The sequence below is a fragment of the Pseudophryne corroboree genome, chromosome 3, assembly GCF_028390025.1.
Source record: "Pseudophryne corroboree isolate aPseCor3 chromosome 3, aPseCor3.hap2, whole genome shotgun sequence".
Classification (NCBI taxonomy): domain Eukaryota; kingdom Metazoa; phylum Chordata; class Amphibia; order Anura; family Myobatrachidae; genus Pseudophryne; species Pseudophryne corroboree.
Window position 1 is genome coordinate 124,531,668 of NC_086446.1, and position 25,770 is coordinate 124,557,437.

Genomic DNA, 25,770 nt, shown 5'->3' on the forward strand with positions numbered 1-25,770 from the left:
GAAGGAGCTGCCTGTTGGTGTCTCTTCCCCCTTCCTCTGCCTCGTGGCAGATATGAATATCCCTTTGCTCTCTTGTTTTTAAAGGAACGAAAGGACTGCGGTTGAAAAGTCGGTGTCTTTTTCTGTTGGGGAGTAGCTTGAGGTAAAAAGGTGGATTTCCCGGCTGTAGCCGTGGCCACCAAATCTGATAGACCGACTCCAAATAACTCCTCCCCTTTATACGGCAAAACTTCCATATGCCGTTTTGAGTCCGCATCGCCTGACCACTGTCGCGTCCATAAACTTCTTCTGGCCGAAATGGACATAGCACTTACCCGTGATGCCAGTGTGCAGATATCCCTCTGTGCATCACGCATATAAAGAAATGCATCCTTTATTTGCTCTAAAGACAGTAAAACATTGTCCCTATCCAGGGTATCAATATTTTCAATCAGGGACTCTGACCAAACTACTCCAGCACTGCACATCCAGGCTGACGCTATAGCTGGTCGTAGTATAACACCTGTATGTGTGTATATACTTTTTTGGATATTTTCCATCCTCCTATCTGTTGGATCTTTAAGTGCGGCCGTCTCAGGAGAGGGTAACGCCACTTGTTTAGATAAGCGTGTGAGCGCCTTATCCACCCTAGGAGGTGTTTCCCAGCGCGCCCTAACCTCTGACGGGAAAGGGTATAAAGCTAATAACTTCTTTGAAATTAGCATCTTTTTATCGGGGGCAACCCACGCTTCATCACATACATCATTTAGTTCTTCTGATTCAGGAAAAACTATAGGTAGTTTTTTCACACCCCACATAATACCCTGTTTAGTGGTACCAGTAGTATCAGCTAAATGTAACGCCTCCTTCATTGCCAAAATCATATAACGTGTGGCCCTACTGGAAAATACGGTTGATTCGTCACCGTCGCCACTGGAATCAGTGCCTGTGTCTGGGTCTGTGTCGACCGACTGAGGCAAAGGGCGTTTTACAGCCCCTGACGGTGTTTGAGGCGCCTGGACAGGCACTAACTGATTGTCCGGCCGTCTCATGTCGACAAACGACTGCTTTAGCGTGTTGACACTATCCCGTAATTCCATAAATAAAGGCATCCATTCTGGTGTCGACCCCCTAGGAGGTGACATCCCCATATTTGGCAATTGCTCCGCCTCCACACCAATATCGTCCTCATACATGTCGACACACACGTACCGACACACAGCAGACACACAGGGAATGCTCTTAACGAAGACAGGACCCCACTAGCCCTTTGGGGAGACAGAGGGAGAGTTTGCCAGCACACACCAAAAGCGCTATATATGACAGGGATAGCCTTATAATAAGTGCTCCCTGTATAGCTGCTTTTATAATATAATTTTTGCCACTATTTTGCCCCCCCTCTCTTGTTTTACCCTGTTTCTGTAGTGCAGTGCAGGGGAGAGACCTGGGAGCCGTCCTGACCAGCGGAGCTGTGTAAGGAAAATGGCGCTGTGTGCTGAGGAGATAGGCCCCGCCCCTTTTCCGGCGGGCTCGTCTCCCGCTCTTTAGTGTATTCTGGCAGGGGTTAAATATCTCCATATAGCCCCGGAGGCTATATGTGAGGTATTTTTTAGCCAAATAGGTTTTCATTTGCCTCCCAGGGCGCTCCCCTCCCAGCGCCCTGCACCCTCAGTGACTGCCGTGTGAAGTGTGCTGAGAGGAAAATGGCGCACAGCTGCAGTGCTGTGCGCTACCTTTAGAAGACTGAGGAGTCTTCTGCCGCCGATTCTGGACCTCTTCATGTTTCAGCATCTGCAAGGGGGCCGGCGGCGAGGCTCCGGTGACCATCCAGGCTGTACCTGTGATCGTCCCTCTGGAGCTGATGTCCAGTAGCCAAGAAGCCAATCCATCCTGCACGCAGGTGAGTTCACTTCTTCTCCCCTAAGTCCCTCGTTGCAGTGATCCTGTTGCCAGCAGGACTCACTGTAAAATAAAAAACCTAAGCTAAACTTTCTCTAAGCAGCTCTTTAGGAGAGCCACCTAGATTGCACCCTTCTCGGCCGGGCACAAAAATCTAACTGGCTTGGAGGAGGGTCATAGGGGGAGGAGCCAGTGCACACCACCTGATCGGAAAGCTTTACTTTTGTGCCCTGTCTCCTGCGGAGCCGCTATCCCCCATGGTCCTTTCAGGAACCCCAGCATCCACTAGGACGATAGAGAAAATAACATGTATGATTATATTCAGGGACTCAGGACTCCTATGACTATACTAGTAGTGTTCTTACCATCTATAGTGAGGCCTTTATATAACAGATTATCCTTCAGTTGTAGCAACAGTGACACCTCCAGGTCACAAGAACAAACACACTAACAAACAAAAAAATAATAAAATAAAAGGTGGGGGGGGGGGGGGGGGGGGGGAGTGCATCCATATAACAGCATATGAAAAATATATAATCTTCTAAGTAAATTAAATGTGAAATATCCAGACTTAAAAGTAGTCAGACACCAATCGATAACAAGAAAGTGCACCGTGAAAGCTCAAAAGTGTTATTTGCAGAGTCACTTGGCTAATGTCTTCTGAAACTAAACCTTCAGGAAAAAAAAGGGTCTTCTCAATCAGCATTCAAGAGAGCTGTATTTTATACGGTATCCGTTCACATGGTCGACCATGTTATGGTCGACAGTAATTAGGTCGACATTGACATGGTCGACACATGAAAGGTCGACACATGAAAAGGTCGACATGAGTTTAACTTTTTTTTCTTTTGGGGAACTTTTCCATACTTTACGATACACATGGACTACGATTGGAACGGTAAAGTGTGCCGAGCGAAGCGGTAGCGGAGCGAAGGCACCATGCCCGAAGCATGGCGAGCGAAGCGAGCCATGCGAGGGGACGCGGTACACTAATTGGGGTTCCCAGTCACTTTACGCAAAAAACGACACAAAAAAAAGTTAAAAAACTCATGTCGACCTTTTCATAGGTCTACCATTTTCATGTGTCGACCATGTGTCCATGTTGACCATGTCAATGTCGACCAATAGTCGTCGACCTAATGACTGTCGACCATAACATGGTCGACCATTCATACCGGAACCATTTTATACATAAGGCAGCAGAAAACGGTTCACAACTAACAATTTTTTGATGGGGAGAATAATATTTGCTGAAAACCAGATGCCTGAAAAAATAAGAATTTACTCACCGGTAATTCTATATCTCGTAGTCCGTAGTGGATGCTGGGAACTCCGTAAGGACCATGGGGAATAGACGGGCTCCGCAGGAGACTGGGCACTCTAAAAGAAAGATTAGGTACTATCTGGTGTGCACTGGCTCCTCCCTCTATGCCCCTCCTCCAGACCTTTGTTAAGGAAACTGTGCCCGGAAGAGCTGACACAACAAGGAAAGGATTTGGAATCCAGGGTAAGACTCATACCAGCCACACCGTACAACTTGTGATAACCATACCCAGTTAACAGTATGAACAACAACTGAGCCTCAGTAACAGATGGCTCATAACAATAACCCTTTAGTTAAGCAATAACTATATACATGTATTGCAGAGAGTCCGCACTTGGGACGGGCGCCCAGCATCCACTACGGACTACGAGAAATATAATTACCGGTGAGTAAATTCTTATTTTCTCCGACGTCCTAGTGGATGCTGGGAACTCCGTAAGGACCATGGGGATTATACCAAAGCTCCCAAACGGGCGGGAGAGTGCGAATGACTCTGCAGCACCGCATGAGCAAACTCAAGGTCCTCCTCAGCCAGGGTATCAAACGTGTAGAACTTAGCAAACTTGTTTGACCCCGACCAAGTAGCAGCTCGGCAAAGCTGTAAAGCCGAGACCCCTCGGGCAGCCGCCCAAGAAGAGCCCACCTTCCTTGTGGAATGGGCTTTTACCATTTTGGATGCGGCACTCCAGCCGCAGAGTGAACCAGCTGAATCGTGCTATAGATCCAGCGAACAATAGTCTGCTTCGAAGCAGGAGCGCCAACCTTATTGGCTGCATACAGAATAAACAGCGAGTCAGACTTTCTGACTCCCGCCTTTCTGGAAACAAATTTTCAAAGCCCGGACTACGTCCAGCAACTTGGAATCCTCCAAGTCCCGAGTAGCCGCAGGCACCACAATAGGCTGGTTCAAATGAAACGATGATACCACCCTAGGAAGAAATTGGGGACGAGTCCTCAATTCTGCCCTGTCCATATGGAAGATCAGATAAGAGTTTTTACATGACAAAACCGCCAATACTGACACACGCCTAGCCGAAGCTAAGGCCAATAGCATGACCACTTTCCACGTGAGATATTTTAGCTCCATGGTCTTAAGTGGCTCAAACCAGTGGGATTTCAGGAAATCCAACACAACGTTAAGATCCCAAGGTGCCACCGGTGGCACAAAAGGAGTCTGAATATGCAGCACCCCCGGAACAACGTCTGAACTTCAGGCAGTGAAGCCAGTTCATTTTTAGAGAAAATGTATAGGGCCGAAATCTTGACCTTTATGGATCCTAATTTTAGGCCCATAGTCACTCCTGACTGTAGGAAGTGCAGGAATCGACCCCGCTGGAATTCCTCTGTAGGGCCTTCCCGGCCTCACACCAAGCAACCTATTTTCGCCATATACAGTGAAAAAGTCTTGCTGTCACGTCTTTCCTAGCCTTTATCAGCGTAGGAATAACTGCATCCGGAAAGCCCTTTTCCGCTAGGATCCGGCGTTCAACCGCCATGCCGTCAAATGCATCCGCGGTAAATTTTGGAACAGACAGGGCCCTTGTTGCAACATGTCCTGTCTGAGAGGCAGAAGCCCTGAGTCCTCTGAGAGCATTTCCTGCAGCTCCGGGTACCGAGTCCTTCTTGGCCAATTCGGAGCAAAGAATATTGTTTTCACTCCTCCTTTTATTACAATTCATCAGCCCTTGGGTATGAGAGGAAGAGGAGGGAATACAGAGACCGACTGGAACACCCACGGTGTTACTAGTGCGACCACAGCTATCACCTGAGGGTCCCTTGACCCGGCGTAAAACCTTTTTTAGCTTTTTATTGAGGTGGGACGCCATCTAGTCCACCTTAGGCAGTTCCCATCAATTTGCAAACTGCGTGAAGACTTCCTGATGAATTCCCCACTTTCCCGGGTGGAGGTCGTGCCTGCTGAGGAAGTCTGCTTCCCAGATGTCCACTCCTGGAACGAACACTGCTGACAGTGCGCTTACTTGATTCTCCGCCCAGCGAAGAATTCTGGTGGCTTCTACCCTCGCCACCCTGCTCCTTGTGCCGCCTTGGCGGTTTACATGAACCCCTGCGGTCTGACTGGATCAGAACCGGTTGGTCGCGAAGCAGGATCTCCGCTTGACTTAGGGCGTTGTATATGGCCCTTAGTTCCAGGATATTGATGTGAAGGCAAGTCAGTTGACGATCACAGACCTTGGAAATTTCTTCCCTGTGTAACTGCCCCCCACCCTCGGAGGCTTGCATCCGTGGTCACCAGGATCCAGTCCTGAATGCCGAATCTGCGGCCCTCGAGAAGGTGAGCACTCTGCAGCCACCACAGGAGACACCCTGGCCCTGGGGGATAGGGTGATTAACCGATGCCTCTGAAGAGGTGATCCGGACCACTTGTCCAGTAAGTCCCAGTGGAAGGTCCTCGCATGGAACCTGCCTAAGGGGATGGCCTCGTATGATGCCACCATCCTTCCCAGGACTCGAGTGCAGTGATGCACTGACACCTGTTTTGGTTTTAATAGATTCCTGACCAGTGTCATGAGCTCCTGAGCTCTCTCTATCGGGAGATGACCCTTTTCTGGTCTGTGCCTAGGGTCGTGCCTAGGAGAGGCAGATGAGCTGTAGGAAACAACTGCGACTTTGGAACATATAGACTCCAGCCGTGTTGCCGTTACACTTCCAGAGAAAGTGATACGCTGTTCAGCAACTGCTCTCTTGATCTCGCTTTTATGAGGAGATCGTCCAAGTACGTGATAATAGTGACACCTTGCTTCCGCAGGAGCACAATCATATGCGCCATTACCATGGTGAATATTCTCGAGGCCGTGGAGAGACCAAACGGCAACATCTGAAATTGGTAATGACAATCCCGTACCGCAATTCTGAGGTACACCTAATGAGGTGGATAAATGGGGACCTGAAGGTATGCATCCCTTATGTCCCGATTCACAATAAAGTCTCCACCTTTTTAGGCTTGCACTGACCGCTCTTAGCGATTCCATCTTGAACTTGAACCTTTTCAGGTATATGTTCAGGGATTTTTAATTCAATATGGGTCTGACCGAACCGTCTGGTTTCGGGATTACAACATGGTCTAATAATAACACCCTCTTGTTGACCACCACCTGTTAAAGATACAATTTGTGAATTGCAGATAACACTGGCTCCCTCTCTTGGGGGGAAGCCCGCAGGGCCGTCAGTGAGAGGGGCATCTTCTCACAGTCCAGCTTGTATCCCTGAGACACAATATCTATTGCCCAGGGATCGAACAGGGAGTGAACCCACTTGTGGCTGAACTTACGAAGGCGTGTCCCTACCGGGCCTAGCTCCGCCTGTGGAGCCCCAGCGACATTGGTGGATTTTTGTAGGGGCCGGGGAGGACTTCTGTCCCTGGGAACTAGCTGCCCGGCTCTGACAAGAAAGGACGCCCCTCAGACTTTCTTGTTTCTTTATACGAAAGGCTGCATTTAATAATGTCGTGCTTTCTTAGGCTGTGCAGGAATATAAGGCAAACTAGCAGAAATACCAGCTATAGCTGTGGAGACCAGGCCCGAGAACCCTTCTCCACACAATCCTCAGCCTTCCTTATGCCTCTTAAGTCGGCATCATCTGTCCAATGCATATTCTACAGGACACGTCAAGCAGAGATCGACATAGCTTTGACTCTAGGACCCAGTATACTCATGTCTCTTTGGGCATGCTTTATAACTATATATCTATCACTTAAGACAGCATCTTTAACATATTTATATTGCATACTAGGGTCTCATCTCTGCTGATAAGGTACCTGTCCACGCTGCCACAGCGCTATAAACCCATGCCGACACAATCGCCGGGCTGGGTAGTATACTAGAATGTGCACGCTATCTGCAGGATCCCTGAGAATAGCAAGTGCTACAGTCTGTGCAAACAGGACACCCCAGGGGAAGATTCTCAACATATCCTGGCCCTAGTGGGGAAAGGATACAGCCTGAGAATTCTCTTGTGGGAAGCTGCCGTCTCTTGTCTGGAGATTCCCGCTCTTTTTCCTCATGAGAGGAGGGAAATTTACCTCAGCATTCTTCCCCTTAAACATGTGTACTCTCGTGTCAGGGACAGATGAGTCATCAGTGATATGCAAATCATCTATTATTTCAATAATCATATATTGAATACCTTATAGCCATCTTGGATGTAACTTTGCATTATCGTAGTCGACAGTGGAGTTAAACTCCATGTCGATACCAGTGTTTGTTATTATGGATAGTGAGCATTGAGAGACTTTGAAGGTCTCTGTGACATAGGGACAGACATGGTTAGATTTCCAGTCTTTTTGTGCAATAAATTCACCTGAGCACTTACACATATCCAAACGGGTGTCGGCGTTGTCGACGGAGACACCCTCTCACACACATATCCGCTCTATCACCTCCTTAGAGGAGCCTTTTACCTCAGACATGTCGACACACGCGTACCGACACACCACACACACAGGGGATGCTCTATTTGAGGACAGTTCCCCCACAAGGCCCTTTGGAGAGACAGAGAGAGAGTATGCCAGCACACACCCCAGCGCTATATAACCCAGGGCTTACACTACAACTCAGCGTTTACCCAGTAGCTGCTGTATATACAATTTTTTTTGCGCCTAAATTTATGTGCCCCCCCCTCTCTTTTCACCCTTTGTGTACCAGGATACTGCCGGGGAGAGCCTGGGGAGCTTCCTTCCAGCGGAGCTGTGAAGAGAAAATGGCGCTGGTGTGCTGAGGAAGAAGGCCCGGCCCCCTCAGCGGCGGGCTTCTGTCCTGTTTCTGACTAAAAATGGCGGGGTTTTACACATATACAGGTTTTCCAGACTGTATTATGTGTATATATTGCCAAAAGGTATACTTATTGTTGCCCAGGGCGCCCCCCCCCCCCAGCGCCCTGCACCCTACAGTGACCGGAGTGTGTGGTGTGCAGTGGGAGCAATGGCGCACAGCTGCAGTGCTGTGCGCTACCTTAATGAAGACCGGAGTCTTCTGCCGCCGATTTTATCTCCTTCTTCTGTCTTCTGGCTCTGCAAGGTGGACGGCGGCGCGGCTCCGGGAACGGACGATCGAGGTCAGGCCCTGTGTTCGAACCCTCTGGAGCTAATGGTGTCCAGTAGCCTAAGAAGCACAAGCTAGCTGCACACAGGTAGGTTTGCTTCTCTCCCCTCAGTCCCACGTAGCAGTGAGTCTGTTGCCAGCAGATCTCACTGAAAATAAAAAACCTAACAAATACTTTCTTTCTAGCAAGCTCAGGAGAGCCCACTAGGTGCATCCAGCTCTGGCCGTGCACAGATTCTAACTGAGGTCTGGAGGAGGGGCATAGAGGGAGGAGCCAGTGCACACCAGATAGTACCCAATCTTTCTTTTAGAGTGCCCAGTCTCCTGCGGAGCCCGTCTATTCCCCATGGTCCTTACGGAGTTCCCAGCATCCACTAGGACGTCAGAGAAATCACATGGTACTGTAGCTTAAAAAGGTTGTATCTTTTGTTCAGTCACTTTCACACTAGTCAGAGACTGTACTTCTTAATAGAAAGGTCTGTAAACCTTTGAGAAAGGTTGTAAGAGCAGTGTTATAGGGTAGCCAACAAGCTACAGACATATACAACAAAAATATAATTTATGGACAACATCATTTGTATCTCCAGTAAAAAGGTGGCTTCTACATCAAAAAGTTTGTATTCGCTATACATTAGAAAATATTGGCTAATCTTTGATTAAGGTACAGTAACTTAAAACAGGACACATACGTCTTTTGAACCATCAGAATATCAACAAGCACCATTAGGTCGGCACGTGCTACTTATCTAAAGCATTTTACAAGCGCCAGCAGTACAACTGTAAACATGATGGTAAATAATCATGTTTACAGTAGTGCTGCCGGTGCGGGAAAAACAATTGTTCAGGTAGCATTTCACAGTTATCGACCTAACGACAGGACAACATCGCCTAAATACATCGCGATTAACACTCTGATGAGTGGTGATTACACAGAGTATTTTGTGGTCAAGGTCGGATTCCAATGTTGAGACAATGTCTAGGACGACCCCATATGGTCAACAGACATTAGGCCGACACTGACAAAAAGTCAACACTACTTTTTAAGTTGTTTTTTTTTTTTTTGCACATTTTTTTACACCTTTTTTTATACTTTACCATTCACATGAACTAAGATTGGGAATAGTAATCTGCATGGTGAGCCATGCACGGGGACGCGGTACTTATTGGGGTTCCATGTGTTCTGACGGTGAAAACGACACCAAAAATAAAAATTAAAAAAAGTTGTATCTACTTTTATTTTTTGTCGACCATTTTCCATGTCGACATTTTCATGTCAGCTTAAAACATGTCAACCTTTTGTCAGTGTCGACCGTGTGGGGTTGACCTAGACATTGTAGATCTTCTATAGCACACCCGTCAAGGTTATTCCCTGGCTTCGGCTGTCTGGAGAACGCCAGCCACAGATTTTAAGCTTCGCTATAGCTTGCTGTGGCAGAACAAAGGCTGAGAGTACAGGAAAGGATAAGCTTTGTTTTGTGATAATGCCCCTATTCCTTATTATACAGGCCAGTGTATTTTACTCTGTAGATATGATGATACAGCAATTTATGGCAGTCCTCAATGAATAGATTTACATTAGATAACAAATTATTAACATTAAAATGGCAAAAATGAACCAATGTCTTCAAGGATTCTCCATCCAAAAGCCTATAGCTAAAACATAATGTGTAAGGACAACAATTAAAAAATAAAAATAAAATATATTCTCCGGTTCTCAGCGGCTTCCTATCCATTCATGGCTGAGAGATGCGGAGGTAACTATGCAGGTGCGTCTGTACAGCAACCTGACCAATCTAAACCTACGACATATTCATGAATTCTATTCTCACCCATTTTACATTGCTGCCAATCATTCAACGCTGGCTTGTTTTTTTTTTTTTTTTATTTATGTCAGGTTATTATGCAGAATCTCCTACATAGAAACTATGATGGTCTAACCCAGGCATGGCCAATTTATGGCTCTCCAGCTGTTGTGAAACTACAAGTCCCAATATGACCTGCCACAGTTTTTCCATTAGGGAGTGCTAAAACTGTTGCAGGGCATGCTGGGATGTGTACTTTCACAACAGCTAGAGAGCCATAGCTTGGCCAGGCCTGGTCTAACCACACAAGCAAGCGGCTGGAAAGCTGCTGTTTATGCGGTAATAAGTGAAAATGTCTTCATGTTACTGAATTTGGAATTCAAAGTAGAGCAACTGAACAAGCCTTATACCAGCCGCCCTAATTTGCTATTTTTACTGCAGGAAAACAAACTGGTTCCACCTTACACATGCATCTATGTCTTAAGGCCCATACCCACTAGGCGATTTTGAGCTCAAAGTAGCTCACGTTTGGCATTTTGAGCTACTTTGAACTCAAAACCTCCTAATGTGTATGGCCGGGCGGTGAGCACTGGGGCACACTCCCGCATCATCGCTGGCCGCCGCAGTCCGTCGGCCTGTTTTACTGGCCGAGTGAACCACTTTCCAGTTTCCTACTGTGGAAAGTGGTTCAACCCTGGGCCGGGTGAAAATAACTAAGTGTGTATACACTTAATGATTTTCCGCCCAGCGATTTTCACATCATCGCTCAGCATACACATTGGGCAAGTGTGTATGCACCTTTAGGTTTAGCTTCTACCAAAAATAGAGTATCCCGAGTGAGTTGTCGTTACCACACACGTTACCACACTTGTAGGAAAGATATATTGCGCATTTCATCACTGCTACAGAGATGGTTAACTAAATTAACCAAACATAAGTGCAAGCTCTGGTGACTATGCCTTCAAAAAAGAAAGGAACACCAAAAATCATAGCAACAGTGGCTCCTCATCTTCATATGACCCTCTGAGTGTGGAGAACATACCCACATGTTTCACCAAGTTGGGTTCTAGTGCCCACGCCCACTCCCCCCTTTTTCTGAGCTCCTTGTACAGAGCAATGTCCTTGGCATAACCGGGCTTACACTGCATTTCCTCCAGGTAACCCAGGGTTCTCCGGGCAGAGTCTTTAGAGAACAACATGGCTGGAGTGCAGCACTCTGTAACAGGAACCACGTTGTAAAGGGCAGGCGACAGCCTCCGCAGTTCCAGAAGATAATGCCGCCCTGCAAGCTCTGCCAGCAACATGGCATAAACTGCAAAAGCCACAAACATCCACAAACTGAAACGCTGTTTGGGAAAGATGACTTTGTACAGCCAGGAGAGAACCAGACCCGCTAGCCCTCCCAGGCCAATCCACTCCACTATCCGCATAGGCTCTGGGTTCAAATAACCTTGCAGTCTCTCTGGATGGTAAAACTTTGCGTACAGGCCGCCCCCTAGAGGTTCCTGTGGGAACCGCACATGCACCAAATGGAAAAAGGCACTGAAAATATCCGTGAATGGGACAGCATCATCCTCCACCAGCAGCACATAATCTGGAGAATAGGCATCCAGAGTGCGAGACAGGCAGAAAGCATAATCCTGTTTCTCTTGCTCAAAGCGGTTGGGGGCTTCTGCTAGTTGTTCATTCAGGTGGTGCATCACTGATGGCAGGAGATGGGAGAGAAGACAGGCATCAGCATGGGCACTTGGTATAGGGTCTACATTGCAAATGAAAAGCTGAAAATTGGCACAGTCTTGCCCACACTCAGACAGCCTCTTCAGAAAGCCATGTGCCACCTGCAGGAGGTAATGGTATTCAGGTCGGCGCCTTGTTGTTATAACGGTAATAACAAGGGGGGTGTCTCCACTGGCATGTGATGGGTGGAGGCTGCCTGTGGGCCTGTGGATGCAGGGAACAGAGACGTTTGGTGGGAGGGTGCTGGAGGAGGACATCATCCGCTGGAAGTGTTGCATGGCGTCAGCCCCATCCCTCAGGTTCTGATGTAGGAACTCATGACTCAAGCGCTGGAGGTGAAGCCTACGCGAGAACAAGGGAGAGTACAGCAAGCTACGGAAACAGAGAGGGGTCAAAAAGAGAGTGAAGAAGAGGAGCGCAAAGTGGAAACTTGGATACCCAGGAATGGCAGATAGGCGCATGATGGGTACTACAGCTCACACCATGCTCTCTCATGCCATAAAATTCCTCAATAGCCTTTATCATATATCAGCATCCATCAGCCTCCCAACTCCCTTCAGATGGTGTCTTTAGAAACCTAATCCTGCACAAGTGCCATACTTTCTTCACATCGAAACTGCCAGACCATCAGCTCTTCACATTTAATAGCTTTCCTGCAAAAAACAAAACAACAAATGTAAAATGAAATGTAAAAAGCACTACCGTATATACTCGAGTATAAGTCGACCCGAATATAAGCCGAGGCACCTAATTGTACCACAAAAAACTGGGAAAAATTATTGACTCGAGTATAAGCCTAGGGTGGGAAATGCATGGTGCCAGGAGTTTTCATGCTCAGGGTGTCATGCTCGTTGCCAGGGGTTTCATGCGGTAGGAGTTATGCTTGTTGCCAGGGGGTAATGCTTGTTGCTAGGGCTGTGCCCCCAGTGCCACATATACAGCTAGGGCTGTGCCCCCAGTGCCACATATGTCATGACGTCTCTCCCATAGCAGCGCCGCACAGACACTAGAGGTCAATAATGACCTCTAGTGTCTGTCCCTAGAGCCGGCTGCAGCGGACGCCTACATAGCCCACGGCGTCTGCTGCAGCCGTGAGCTGACTCGAGTATAAGCCGAGGGGGGCTTTTGCAGCATAGAAAAATGTGCTGAAAAAGTCGGCTTATACTCGAGTATATACGGTAATTTTTATTTTAGCATTTCATGTCATTTTCTAACCAGCTCTGTTGGAGTCCATTAAAATACGGTAATATAAAAACTTATGGTCATACACCACCCTAACTGTGTCCGGTATGCGGTTAACATACCGCCCGTCGGGATCCCGGCTGTCTCAATACAGATCCCGGCGGGGGCACTATACCTTCAGCCATTTCAAAATGCTCTTCTAACAGCTCTGTGCCATGGGAATATCGGCTTTACCTTTGCCAAGTGTCATCATTGTATATTAAAATATAAATACTGCCGTTGCAGCCAAAGCGCTATAATATACACAGGCACTCAGTTTGGAGAAGACACAATGTCACTGCCTTGTTACTACTGTACCATTCCGGATCCATTCAATTTGCCAGGTTCCCGGGATCCCGGCGGTCAGGATGCTGAAGCCGGAATCCTGCCATACTTTTCCTAAGGATAGATTTACTAAAGCTGCTAAAAATGAAAAGTAGTGATGTAGCTATCATTTCCGTACTGTGGCCTAGACAATGAGAAACAGAATTTGATTGGTTGCTATGGGCAATACATCCACCACTTTCCATTTTTAGCTTTAGTAGATCTTCCCTCTAGTGTCTGACAGACTGCCGAGACTCAGGGGGCGCTCACAGACTCCTGGATAATGCCCACATCTGCAGTGAATCATGCTATCAGGGGCCATTGAGCGGTGGGGACTATGATGATGCAATAAATGCCATCATGCTGTCCACATCTCCTACCGAAATGTCTTTAATCACTTAACGGACAATCCCCCCCCCCCCCCCCCCCCCACCAAAGACCGCTCCGAAATGGTCAGGTTTTTTATGAGTGAATTAGGTGTAGAACATGAATTTAACCCTATCCAAAATGATTTTTTTAATACCCCCCCCCCCCCCAAATATCCATCGAGAACATCGCGACCATCGGAAACATTCAGGTACACAGTGGGTGGCTTGGGGTGTGTGTGTTTAATTTACACTTTCCCGGCGGCTGCTAATGTCTGCAGCCGCTGGAGGGAGGGGTCCTGCCAGGCAAGTGGTCCTTTTACAATATTTCCTGATATTTCTCAGAAAACACCCATTTTATGGGGTTAGCTGCATATATTAAGTATACCCAGAATGTATCTAGGAGTGACCGCAGCAGGCATCTCCAGTACCTGCTGCGCAGGGGAGTATCTACCCTTTGGCCAGGATGGCAGTCGCCAGGGGTGCCGACCAGAGGGGGGTGCTGCCATCCATGGCCAGGGGTTAGATTCACGCCCAGATGCAGAAAGCACTTCCTCCATGTAGATGCGGCATCCACTAATAGAAAAAGCCGCGATCACGTTCGCAATTGCTGCTGCAGCAACAGAGAGCTCTGGGCAGAGCTCTGCATACAGAATACATGCCGCTCAGCCACAGCAGCAGCTCCCATGCAGTTCCTGTCGCACTGGTCAGGGTGCTGTCCAATTTTTATAGAGATATATAATAAGAATTTACTTACCGATAATTCTATTTCTCGTAGTCCGTAGTGGATGCTGGGGACTCCGAAAGGACCATGGGGAATAGCGGCTCCGCAGGAGACTGGGCACAAAAGTAAAAAGCTTTAGGACTACCTGGTGTGCACTGGCTCCTCCCCCTATGACCCTCCTCCAAGCCTCAGTTAGGATACTGTGCCCGGACGAGCGTACACAATAAGGAAGGATTTTGAATCCCGGGTAAGACTCATACCAGCCAAACCAATTACACTGTACAACTTGTGATCTGAACCCAGTTAACAGCATGATAACAGAGGAGCCTCTAGAAAAGATGGCTCACTACAGCAATAACCCGATTTTTTGGTAACAATAACTATGTACCAGTATTGCAGACAATCCGCACTTGGGATGGGCGCCCAGCATCCACTACGGACTACGAGAAATAGAATTATCGGTAAGTAAATTCTTATTTTCTCTAACGTCCTAAGTGGATGCTGGGGACTCCGTAAGGACCATGGGGATTATACCAAAGCTCCCAAACGGGCGGGAGAGTGCGGATGACTCTGCAGCACCAAATGAGAGAACTCCAGGTCCTCCTCAGCCAGGGTATCAATTTTGTAGAATTTTACAAACGTATTTGCTCCTGACCAAGTAGCTGCTCGGCAAAGTTGTAAAGCCGAGACCCCTCGGGCAGCCGCCCAAGATGAGCCCACCTTCCTTGTGGAATGGGCATTTACAGATTTTTGGCTGTGGCAGGCCTGCCACAGAATGTGCAAGCTGAATTGTACTACAAATCCAACGAGCAATAGTCTGCTTAGAAGCAGGAGCACCCAGCTTGTTGGGTGCATACAGGATAAACAGCGAGTCAGTTTTCCTGACTCCAGCCGTCCTGGAAACATATATTTTCAGGGCCCTGACAACGTCTAGCAACTTGGAGTCCTCCAAGTCCCTAGTAGCCACAGGCACCACAATAGGTTGGTTCAGGTGAAACGCTGAAACCACCTTAGGGAGAAACTGAGGACGAGTCCTCAATTCCGCCCTGTCCGAATGGAAAATCAGATAAGGGCTTTTACAGGATAAAGCCGCCAATTCTGACACGCGCCTGGCCCAGGCCAGGGCCAACAGCATGACCACTTTCCATGTGAGATATTTTAACTCCACAGATTTAAGTGGTTCAAACCAATGTGACTTTTGGAACCCAAAAACTACATTGAGATCCCAAAGTGCCACTGAAGGCACAAAAGGAGGCTGTATATGCAGTAACCCTTTTACAAACGTCTGAACTTCAGGGACTGAAGCTAGTTCTTTTTGGAAGAAAATTGACAGGGCCGAAATTTTAACCTTAATGGACCCCAATTTCAGGCCCATAGACACTCCTGTTTGCAGGAAATGTAGGAATCGACCCAGTTGAATTTCCTCCGTCGGGCCTTGCTGGCCTCGCACCACGCAACATATTTTCGCCAAATGCGGTGATAATGTTTTGCGGTTACATCCTTCCTGGCTTTGATCAGGATAGGGATGACTTCATCCGGAATGCCTTTTTTCCTTCAGGATCCGGCGTTCAACCGCCATGCCGTCAAACGCAGCCGCGGTAAGTCTTGGAACAGACAGGGTCCTTGCTGGAGCAGGTCCCTTCTTAGAGGTAGAGGCCACGGATCCTCCGTGAGCATCTCTTGAAGTTCCGGTTACCAAGTCCTTCTTGGCCAATCCGGAGCCACGAATATAGTGCTTACTCCTCTCCATCTTATCAATCTCAGTACCTTGGGTATGAGAGGCAGAGGAGGGAACACATACACTGACTGGTACACCCACGGTGTTACCAGAGCGTCTACAGCTATTGCCTGAGGGTCCCTTGACCTGGCGCAATACCTGTCGAGTTTTTCCCAACGGTTTATAATCATGTGGAAGACTTCTGGGTGAAGTCTCCACTCTCCCGGGTGGAGGTCGTGCTGAGGAAGTCTGCTTCCCAGTTGTCCACTCCCGGAATGAATACTGCTGACAGTGCTATCACATGATTTTCCGCCCAGCGAAGAATCCTTGCAGCTTCTGCCATTGCCCTCCTGCTTCTTGTGCCACCCTGTCTGTTTACGTGGGTGACTGCCGTGATGTTGTCCAACTGGATCAACACCGGCTGACCTTGAAGCAGAGGTCTTGCTAAGCTTAGAGCATTGTAAATGGCCCTTAGCTTCAGGATATTTATGTGAAGTGATGTCTCCAGGCTTGACCATAAGCCCTGGATATTCCTTCCCTGTGTGACTGCTCCCCAGCCTCGCAGGCTGGCATCCGTGGTCATCAGGACCCAGTCCTGAATGCCGAATCTGCGGCCCTCTAGAAGATGAGCACTCTGCAACCACCACAGGAGGGACACCCTTGTCCTTGGTGACAGGGTTATCTGCTGATGCATCTGAAGATGCGACCCGGACCATTTGTCCAGCAGGTCCCACTGGAAAGTTCTTGTGTGGAATCTGCCGAATGGGATTGCTTCGTAGGAAGCCACCATTTTACCCAGAACCCTTGTGTACTGAGACTTGGCTCGGTTTTAGTAGGTTCCTGACTAGCTCGGATAACTCCCTGGCTTTCTCCTCCGGGAGAAACACCTTTTTCTGGACTGTGTCCAGGATCATCCCTAGGAACAGAAGACAAGTCGTCGGAACCAGCTGCGATTTTGGAATATTGAGAATCCAATCGTGCTGCCGCAACACTACCTGAGATAGTGCTACACCGACCTCCAACTGTTCCCTGGATCTTACCCTTATCAGGGAATCGTCCAAGTAAGGGATAACTAAAATTCCCTTCCTTCGAAGGAATATCATCATTTCGGCCATTACCTTGGTAAAGACCCGGGGTGCCGTGGACCATCCATACGGCAGCGTCTGAACTGATAGTGACAGTTCTGTACCATAAACCTGAGGTACCCTTGGTGAGAAGGGTAAATTTTGACATGAAGGTAAGCATCCTTGATGTCCCGAGACATCATGTAGTCCCCTTCTTCCAGGTTCGCAATCACTGCTCTGAGTGACTCAATCTTGAATTTGAACCTCTGTATGTAAGTGTTCAAAGATTTTAGATTTAGAATCGGTCTCACCGAGCCGTCCGGCTTCGGTACCACAACAGTGTGGAATAATACCCCGTACCCTGTTGCAGGAGGGGTACCTTGATTATCACCTGCTGGGAATACAGCTTGTGAATGGCTTCCAAAACGGTCTCCCTGTCAGAAGGAGACATCGGTAAAGCCGACTTTAGGAAACGGCGAGGGGGAGACGTCTCGAATTCTAATTTGTACCCCTGAGATATCACCTGAAGGATCCAGGGGTCTACTTGCGAGTGAGCCCACTGCGCGCTGAAATTCATTGAGACGGGCCCCCCACCGTGCCCGATTCTGCTTGTAAAGCCCCAGCGTCATACTGAGGGCTTGGCAGAGGCAGGAGAGGGTTTCTGTTCCTGGGAACTGGCTGATTTCTGCAGCCTTTTTCCTCTCCCTCTGTCACGGGGCAGAAATGAGGAACCTTTTGCCCGCTTGTCCACGAAAAGACTGCGCCTGATAATACGGTGTCTTCTCATGTTGAGAGGCGACCTGGGGTACAAACGTGGATTTCCCAGCTGTTGCCGTGGCCACCAGGTCTGAAAGACCGACCCCAAATAACTCCTCCCCTTAATAAGGCAATACTGCCAAATGCCGTTTGGAATACGCATCACCTGACCACTGACGTGTCCATAACCCTCTACTGGTAGAAATGGACAACGCACTTAAACTTGATGCCAGTCGGCAAATATTCCGCTGTGCATCACGCATATATAGAAATGCATCTTTTAAATGCTCTCTAGGCAAAAATATACTGTCCCTATCTAGGGTATCAATATTTTCAGTCAGGGAATCCGACCACGCCAAGCCAGCACTGCACATCCAGGCTGAGGCGATTGCTGGTCGCAGTATAACACCAGTATGTGTGTAAATACATTTTAGGATACCCTCCTGCTTTCTATCAGCAGGATCCTTAAGGGCGGCCATCTCAGGAGAGGGTAGAGCCCTTACAAGCGTGTGAGCGCTTTATCCACCCTAGGGGGTGTTTCCCAACGCACCCTAACCTCTGGCGGGAAAGGATATAATGCCAATAACATTATAGAAATCATCAGTTGTTATCGGGGGAAAACCACGCATCATCACACACCTCATTTAATTTCTCAGATTCAGGAAAACTACAGGTAGTTTTTCCTCACCGAACATAATACCCCTTTTTGGTGGTACTCGTATTATCAGAAATGTGTAAAACATTTTTCATTGCCTCAATCATGTAACGTGTGGCCCTACTGGAAGTCACATTTGTCTCTTCACCGTCGACACTGGAGTCAGTATCCGTGTCGGCGTCTATATCTGCCATCTGAGGTAATGGGCGCTTTAGAGCCCCTGACGGCCTATGAGACGTCTGGACAGGCACAAGCTGAGTAGCCGGCTGTCTCATGTCAACCACTGTCTTTTATACAGAGCTGACATTGTCACGTATTCCTTCCAACAGTTCATCGACTCAGGTGTCGACCCCCTAGGGGGTGACATCACTATTACAGGCAATCTGCTCCGTCTCCACATCATTTTTTTCCTCATACATGTCGACACAAACGTACCGACATACAGCACACACACAGGGAATGCTCTGATAGAGGACAGGACCCCACTAGCCCTTTGGGGAGACAGAGGGAGAGTTTGCCAGCACACACCAGAGCGCTATATATATATATATATATATATATATATATATACAGGGATAACCTTATATAAGTGTTTTTCCCTTTATAGCTGCTGTATGTTTAATACTGCGCGTAATTAGTGCCCCCCCCTCTCTTTTTTAACCCTTTCTGTAGTGTAGTGACTGCAGGGGAGAGACAGGGAGCTTCCCTCCAACGGAGCTGTGAGGGAAAATGGCGCCAGTGTGCTGAGGAGATAAGGCCACCGATAAGGGGGCGGAGCCTATCTCCCGTTTTTCTATGTATTCTGGCAGGGGTTAAATGCATCCATATAGCCCAGGAGCTATATGTGATGCATTTTTTTGCCATCCAAGGTGTTTTTTATTGCGTCTCAGGGCGCCCCCCCCAGCGCCCTGCACCCTCAGTGACCGGAGTGTGAAGTGTGCCGAGAGCAATGGCGCACAGCTGCAGTGCTGTGCGCTACCTTGTTGAAGACAGGACGTCTTCTGCCGCCGATTTTCCGGACCTCTTCTGCCTTCTGGCTCTGTAAGGGGGCCGGCGGCGCGGCTCCGGGACCCATCCAGGCTGGGCCTGTGATCGACACTCTGGAGCTAATGTCCAGTAGCCTAAGAAGCCCAATCCACTCTGCACGCAGGGGAGTTCGCTTCTTCTCCCCTTAGTCCCTCGATGCAGTGAGCCTGTTGCCAGCAGGTCTCACTGAAAATAAAAAACCTAAACTAAAACTTTCACTAAGAAGCTCAGGAGAGCCCCTAGTGTGCACCCTTCTCGTTCGGGCACAGAGATCTAACTGAGGCTTGGAGGAGGGTCATAGGGGGAGGAGCCAGTGCACACCAGATAGTCCTAAAGCTTTCATTAGATGTGCCCAGTCTCCTGCGGAGCCGCTATTCCCCATGGTCCTTACGGAGTCCCCAGCATCCACTTAGGACGTTAGAGAAATATATATATATTATATCTATATCTATATCTATATATATATATATATATCTATATATATCTATATATATCTATATATATCTATATATCTATATATATATCTATATATCTATATATCTATATATATATTTCTTGGTTTTTTTTAAATATTTATTATGATGTCATTATATGTTGTTGGGGTATGTGTGAAGATTGCCTTTGAGGTTAATTTTGTTCACTATGTAATCCTGGCTCTTTTTTATCCACCTATATAGTTTATCTATAGAACAGTAGCTCGTTGCCACTTGCTATAGATTTCCCCCCAATAACCTTGCTGTTAACACTCCTGAGCACACTGACAGTGTATATTTAGTTATTGATTTAACATGGCACCGTCTTTTGTGTTCTGTGTGCCCATGTTTACCTAAGCAGACTACATCGGAGCACCCTGGACCACGTCACATGCGTTTCAAGGGGCTTCCGGTTGTGACGCATGAGTTCCAGCGGCTGGACCCAATGGGATGAAGTGCGTGGCAGGGAGATCGACTGCTCGTGGATCTATCCACTGGGGGCTATGACGCCGTGAGTTAAAGGGCCTTACTATACACTGAGGGGTGCGTCCTCTGTTGAGGTTGATATATGTTTATTATGATTACAATATAATATAATGCACTGAATGGTGTTGCTGGTTTGGGTATAAACAGGAAATTATGTAATGTGCATTCCAGCTGGAACGCGGAACTGGGACATTTGCTGCCTTGTGTACAATTAGGTGGGTATATAAGGAGCCAGGTAGGCATAGCTAGCCTTGCTGCTGTATGCCTGTGGGATGTGTCAGATGCATATGTTGTGCTGAAGTGACTCCTGATGAAGGTCTCACTGGGACAGAAAACATAAGGGGTGCTACTGTGCAGCGTAATGTGAATAAGGTGCTCTAGTGTATGGCGTAATGTGTATAAGGAGTACTACTGTGCTGTGTAATGTGAATAACGGACATTACTGTGTGATGTAATGTTTATAATGGGTACTGTGGTGTAACCTGTATGAGGGGTACTACTGTGTGGTGTAACGTGTATAAGGGGTACTACTCTATGACGTAATGTGAATAAGGGACACTACTGTGTGGTGTAATATGAACAATGGGACTACTGTGTGGTGTAACGTGATTAAGATACCCTACTGTGTGGTATATTATGAAAAAGGGACACCACTATGTGGTATAATGTGAGTAAGGGGGTACTATTGTATGGGCACACCCCTTCACCACGAGACCATGCCACGTTTTTGCGCGATGCCCGTATTTACAATATGAGTGGAGCACCAGTGATCGTACTAGCACTGAGCACCAAAATGTGATGGTGGTGGGGGGAGTCAGGGGAGCCGGTCCATTGCTTTGCCAGGGGCGCTTGGACCCCTAGATACAACCCTTCTGCTGCGATCCCTTCATTCCCACTGGCAGCCGCATCCCCCATAGGTTTCTATAGGGAATGCGATGCTGCCCGATTTTCCAATATCCGGAATGTGATGCATTCCCCATATTGGACCCTGCAATCTTCAGATAGCAGTAGCCCGTTGTAGCCTATGGGCTACAGATCAAGGATGTGGTTCCAGCAGGGCTCCCCAGTAACCCTTTGCCGGAAATGGCTGCTGTGCGTGGTGGTCAGGGTGACCACGCATGCACAGCGGTCCCTGTACCACACTCGGCATATCGCAGGGATGGACTCCTTTCGGAGCTCCTGTCCCTGCCTATGCCGGCTGATACATTCACCCGATTTGATCGCATTCTGCAGCATGATCTTGGACAATATTATCGCGCCCAGATCGCAATGCAAATTGGATTATTGATAACTGGGCCCCTAAGTATAGCTCTAATGAGAATAGAAGCAGAGTGGTCTATTCATGTAGCAGTGAAAACAGTGAAGTAAGCCTGTGGAGAAGTTGCCCATGGCCACAAATCAGCTGCTCTGTACAATTGTATAGTATCAAATTATAAATGTGACTTCAATGATGATTGGTTGCCATGGGCAACTTCTCCACACTTTTCACTGCTTCATGAATAGACCCCTTAATACTGTAAATGTTACTTTTCATCTATAACAGGAGCCCTGGAAATAATAATAGGATTTTAATACCTACCGGTAAATCCTTTTCTTAGTCCGTAGAGGATGCTGGGGTCACATTAAGAACCATGGGGTATAGACGGGATCCGGAGGAGACATGGGCACTTTAAGACTTTCAAAGGGTGTGACCTGGCTCCTCCCTCTATGCCCCTCCTCCAGACTTCAGTTTAAGGAACTGTGCCCAGGCAGACGGACATTTCAAGGAAAGGATTTATTGTTAAACCAAGGTGAGCATCTTACCAGCTCACACCCCCAGCATGCCGCAGACCGTGGCATTCAACAGAACACAAGCAAACGGCATGAACAATTGCAGCAACATGCTGACCAGAACCGTAACACAACCTGTGTGTAACCACAATTTATAACTGCAGATACAGTACGCACTGGGACGGGCGCCCAGCATCCTCTACGGACTAAGAGAAAAGGATTTACCGGTAGGTATTAAAATCCTATTTTCTCATACGTCCTAGAGGATGCTGGGGTCACATTAAGAACCATGGGGTTATACCAAAGCTCTAGAACGGGCAGGAGAGTGCGGACGACACTGCAACATCAAATGACCAAACTTGAGGTCAACATCAGCCAAGGTATCAAACTTGTAAAACTTAGCAAAAGTGTTTGCTAAATAACTGCTCAGTAAAGTTGCAATGCCGAGACCCCCGACATCCGCCCAGGACGAGCCCACCTTTCTAGTAGAATGGGCCTTCACCTATTTCGGTAACGGCAATCCTGCCGTGGAATGAGCATGCTGAATCATAACACAGATCCAGTGTGCAACGGTCTGCTTGGAAGCAGGACACCCAATCATGTTGCGAGCAAACAGGACAAACAGAGCTTGTTTTCCTAATCTGAGCCGTTCTGGCGACATACATTTTCAAATTTCTGACCACATGCAGAGACTTTGACTCAGCGAAGGCGTCAGTAGCCACAGGCACCACAATAGGTTGGTTCATATGGAAGGAAGAAACCACCTTTGGCAGGAATTGTTGACGTGTCCACAAGTCTGCTCTATCTTCATGGAAGATCAAATAAGGGCTCTTGTAAGACAAGGCCGCTAACTCAGACACCCGCCTTGCAGATGCCAAGGCCAACCGGATGACCACTTTCCAAGTGAAGAACTTCCACTCCACCTTCTGCAAAGGTTCAAACCAATGTGATCGAAGGAACTGCAACACCACATGAAGATCCCATGGTGCCACTGGAGGCACAAATGGAGGTTGGATGTGCAACACGCCTTTCACGAAAGTCTGAACATCTGGAAGGGAGGCCAATTGTGTCTGAAAGAAAACCGATAAGGCTGAAAACTGTACCTTAATTGAGCCTAACTTTAGGCCCGCATCCACACCTGCTTGTGGAAAGTGGAGAAAACGTCCTAGCTGAAACTCCTCCGTAGGAGTCGTTTTCTCCAAATACGGTGGTAATGTTTTAGACGTTACCCCTTTTCTAGCCTGAATAAGTGTGGGAATGACTTCACTGGTAATATCCCTACTGGCTAGGATTTTGCGTTCAACCGCCCTGCCGTCAACAGGAGCCACGGTAAATCTTGATACACGCACAGCCCCTGCTGTAACAGGTCCTCGCGCAGAGGAAGAGGCCAGGGATCTTCTATGAGTAATTCCTGAAGATCTGGATACCAAGCCCTCTTCGGCCAATCTGGGACAATGAGGATCGCTCGAATCTTTGTTCTTCTTATGATCTTTAGAACTTTAGGTATGAGAGGAAAGTGGATGGAATACATACACCGACTGAAACACCCACGGTGTCACCAGTGCATCCACTGCTATTGCTTGAGGGTCCCTTGACCTGGAACAATATATCTGAAGCTTCTTGTTGAAACGAGATGCCATCATGTCTACTTTAGGAACTCCCCAACGTCACCTCCGTGAAGACTTCTTGGTGGAGGTCCCACTCTCCTGGATGGAGATCGTGTTTGCTGAGGAAGTCTGCTTCCCAGTTGTCCACTCCTGGAATGAAGATCGCTGACAGAGTGTTTGGATGTTTTTCCGCCCAGCGGTGAATCTTTGTGGCTTCTGCCATTGCCGCACTGCTTTTCGTACCACCCTGCCTGTTTATGTACGCTACTGCTGGTACATTGTCCGACTGGATCAGTACGGCAGATCTCGAAGATGATGTTCCGCTTGTAGAAGGCAGTTGTAAATGGCCCTTAACTCCAGAACGTTTATGTGGAGACAAGTGTCCTGACTTGACCATCTTCCTTGGAAGTTTTTCCCCTGTGTGACTGATTCCCAGCCTCGGAGGCTTGCATCCGTGGTCACTAGGATCCAGTCCTGGATCCCGAACCTGCGCCCCTCTAGGAGGTGAGAGTTGTGCAGCTACCACAGGAGTGCGATTCTGGTCTTGGAAGACAGGATTATCTTCCGGTGTCTGTGTAGGTGGGATCCGGACTATTTGTCCAACAGGTCCCACTGGAACACTCTGGCATGGAACTACCAACTGAATGGCCTCGTAGGCCGCAACCAACTTCCCCAGCAACCGAATGCATTGATGTATTGACACTCTTGCTGGTTTCAGAATTTGCTTGACCAGAGTCTGGATCCCCAGAGCCTTTTCCCACTGGAAGAAAAACCCTCTGAAGTTCTGTGTCCAGTATAATTCCCAAAAACGACAACCGCGTCGTTGGGACCAACTGTGATGTTGGCAAGTTCAGGAGCCAACCATGTTGTTGAAGAACTGTCAAGGAGAGTACAAAGTTTTGCACCAACTGGTCCCTGGATCTCACCTAAATCAGGAGATCGTCCAAGTACGGGATAATTATGATTCCTTGCTTGCGAAGGAGAACCATCATCTCCGCCATCACCCTGGTGAAAATCCTCGGAGCCGTGGACAGACCAGACGGCAACGTCTGAAATTGGTAATGACAATTCGAAATTGCAAATCCCAGGTAAGCTTGATGCGGAAGAAATGGGAACAAGTAAGTAGGCATCCTTTATGTCTACCGAAACCATGAAATCTCCTTCCTCCAGACTGGAGATCACTGCCCTGAGAGATTCCATCATGGATTTGAATTTCTTTAGGTAGAAATTGAGGGATTTCAGATTTAGAATTGGTCTAACAGAGCCGTCCGGCTTCGGGACCACGAAGAGGCTTGAATAAAAGTCTTCTCCCTGTTGTGACGGGGGAACCAGGACACTGACCTGAGTCTGACACAACTTTCGTATTGCGTCGCATACTACCTCCCTGTCCGGAGGAGAACAGGTAAGGCCGATTTGAAAAATCGTTGAGGGGGAAAGTCTTGAAACTCCAGTTTGTACCCTTGGGACACTATTTGTAAAACCCACGGGTCCAGGTCCGGACGAATCCAGGACTGACTGAAGAGTTTTAGACGTGCCCCCACCGGTGCGGGCTTCCGCAAGAAAGCTCCAGTGTCATACGGTGGATTTGGCAGAAGCAGAGGATGATTTCTGCTCCTGTGATGCTGAAGAGGCTTGGACCTCTTTTCTCTTCTCCTTCCCCTACCTGCAAAGAAAGGGGAATCTTAACTTCTTGTGTAACTATTGGGTTGAAATGACGGCATCCGATAATGATGCGTCCTCCTCCGATGTGAGGGAACATAAGCCAAGAAGGTTGACTTACCTGC

General features: G+C 48.0%; 1 protein-coding gene across 1 annotated transcript in view; it reads right to left on the minus strand.

Annotated features, from left to right (window-relative positions):
- Window positions 1-2,377: 2,377 nt before the first annotated feature.
- PGAP4 (post-GPI attachment to proteins GalNAc transferase 4) overlaps window positions 2,378-25,770 on the minus strand; it is a 32,572-nt gene continuing 9,179 nt past the window's right edge. The window contains exon 2 of the mRNA XM_063958451.1: window positions 2,378-12,451. Within this exon, the coding sequence (XP_063814521.1) occupies window positions 11,048-12,259 (1,212 nt within the window). The 5' untranslated portion in view covers window positions 12,260-12,451 and the 3' untranslated portion in view covers window positions 2,378-11,047. The remainder of the gene's footprint in view (window positions 12,452-25,770) is intronic.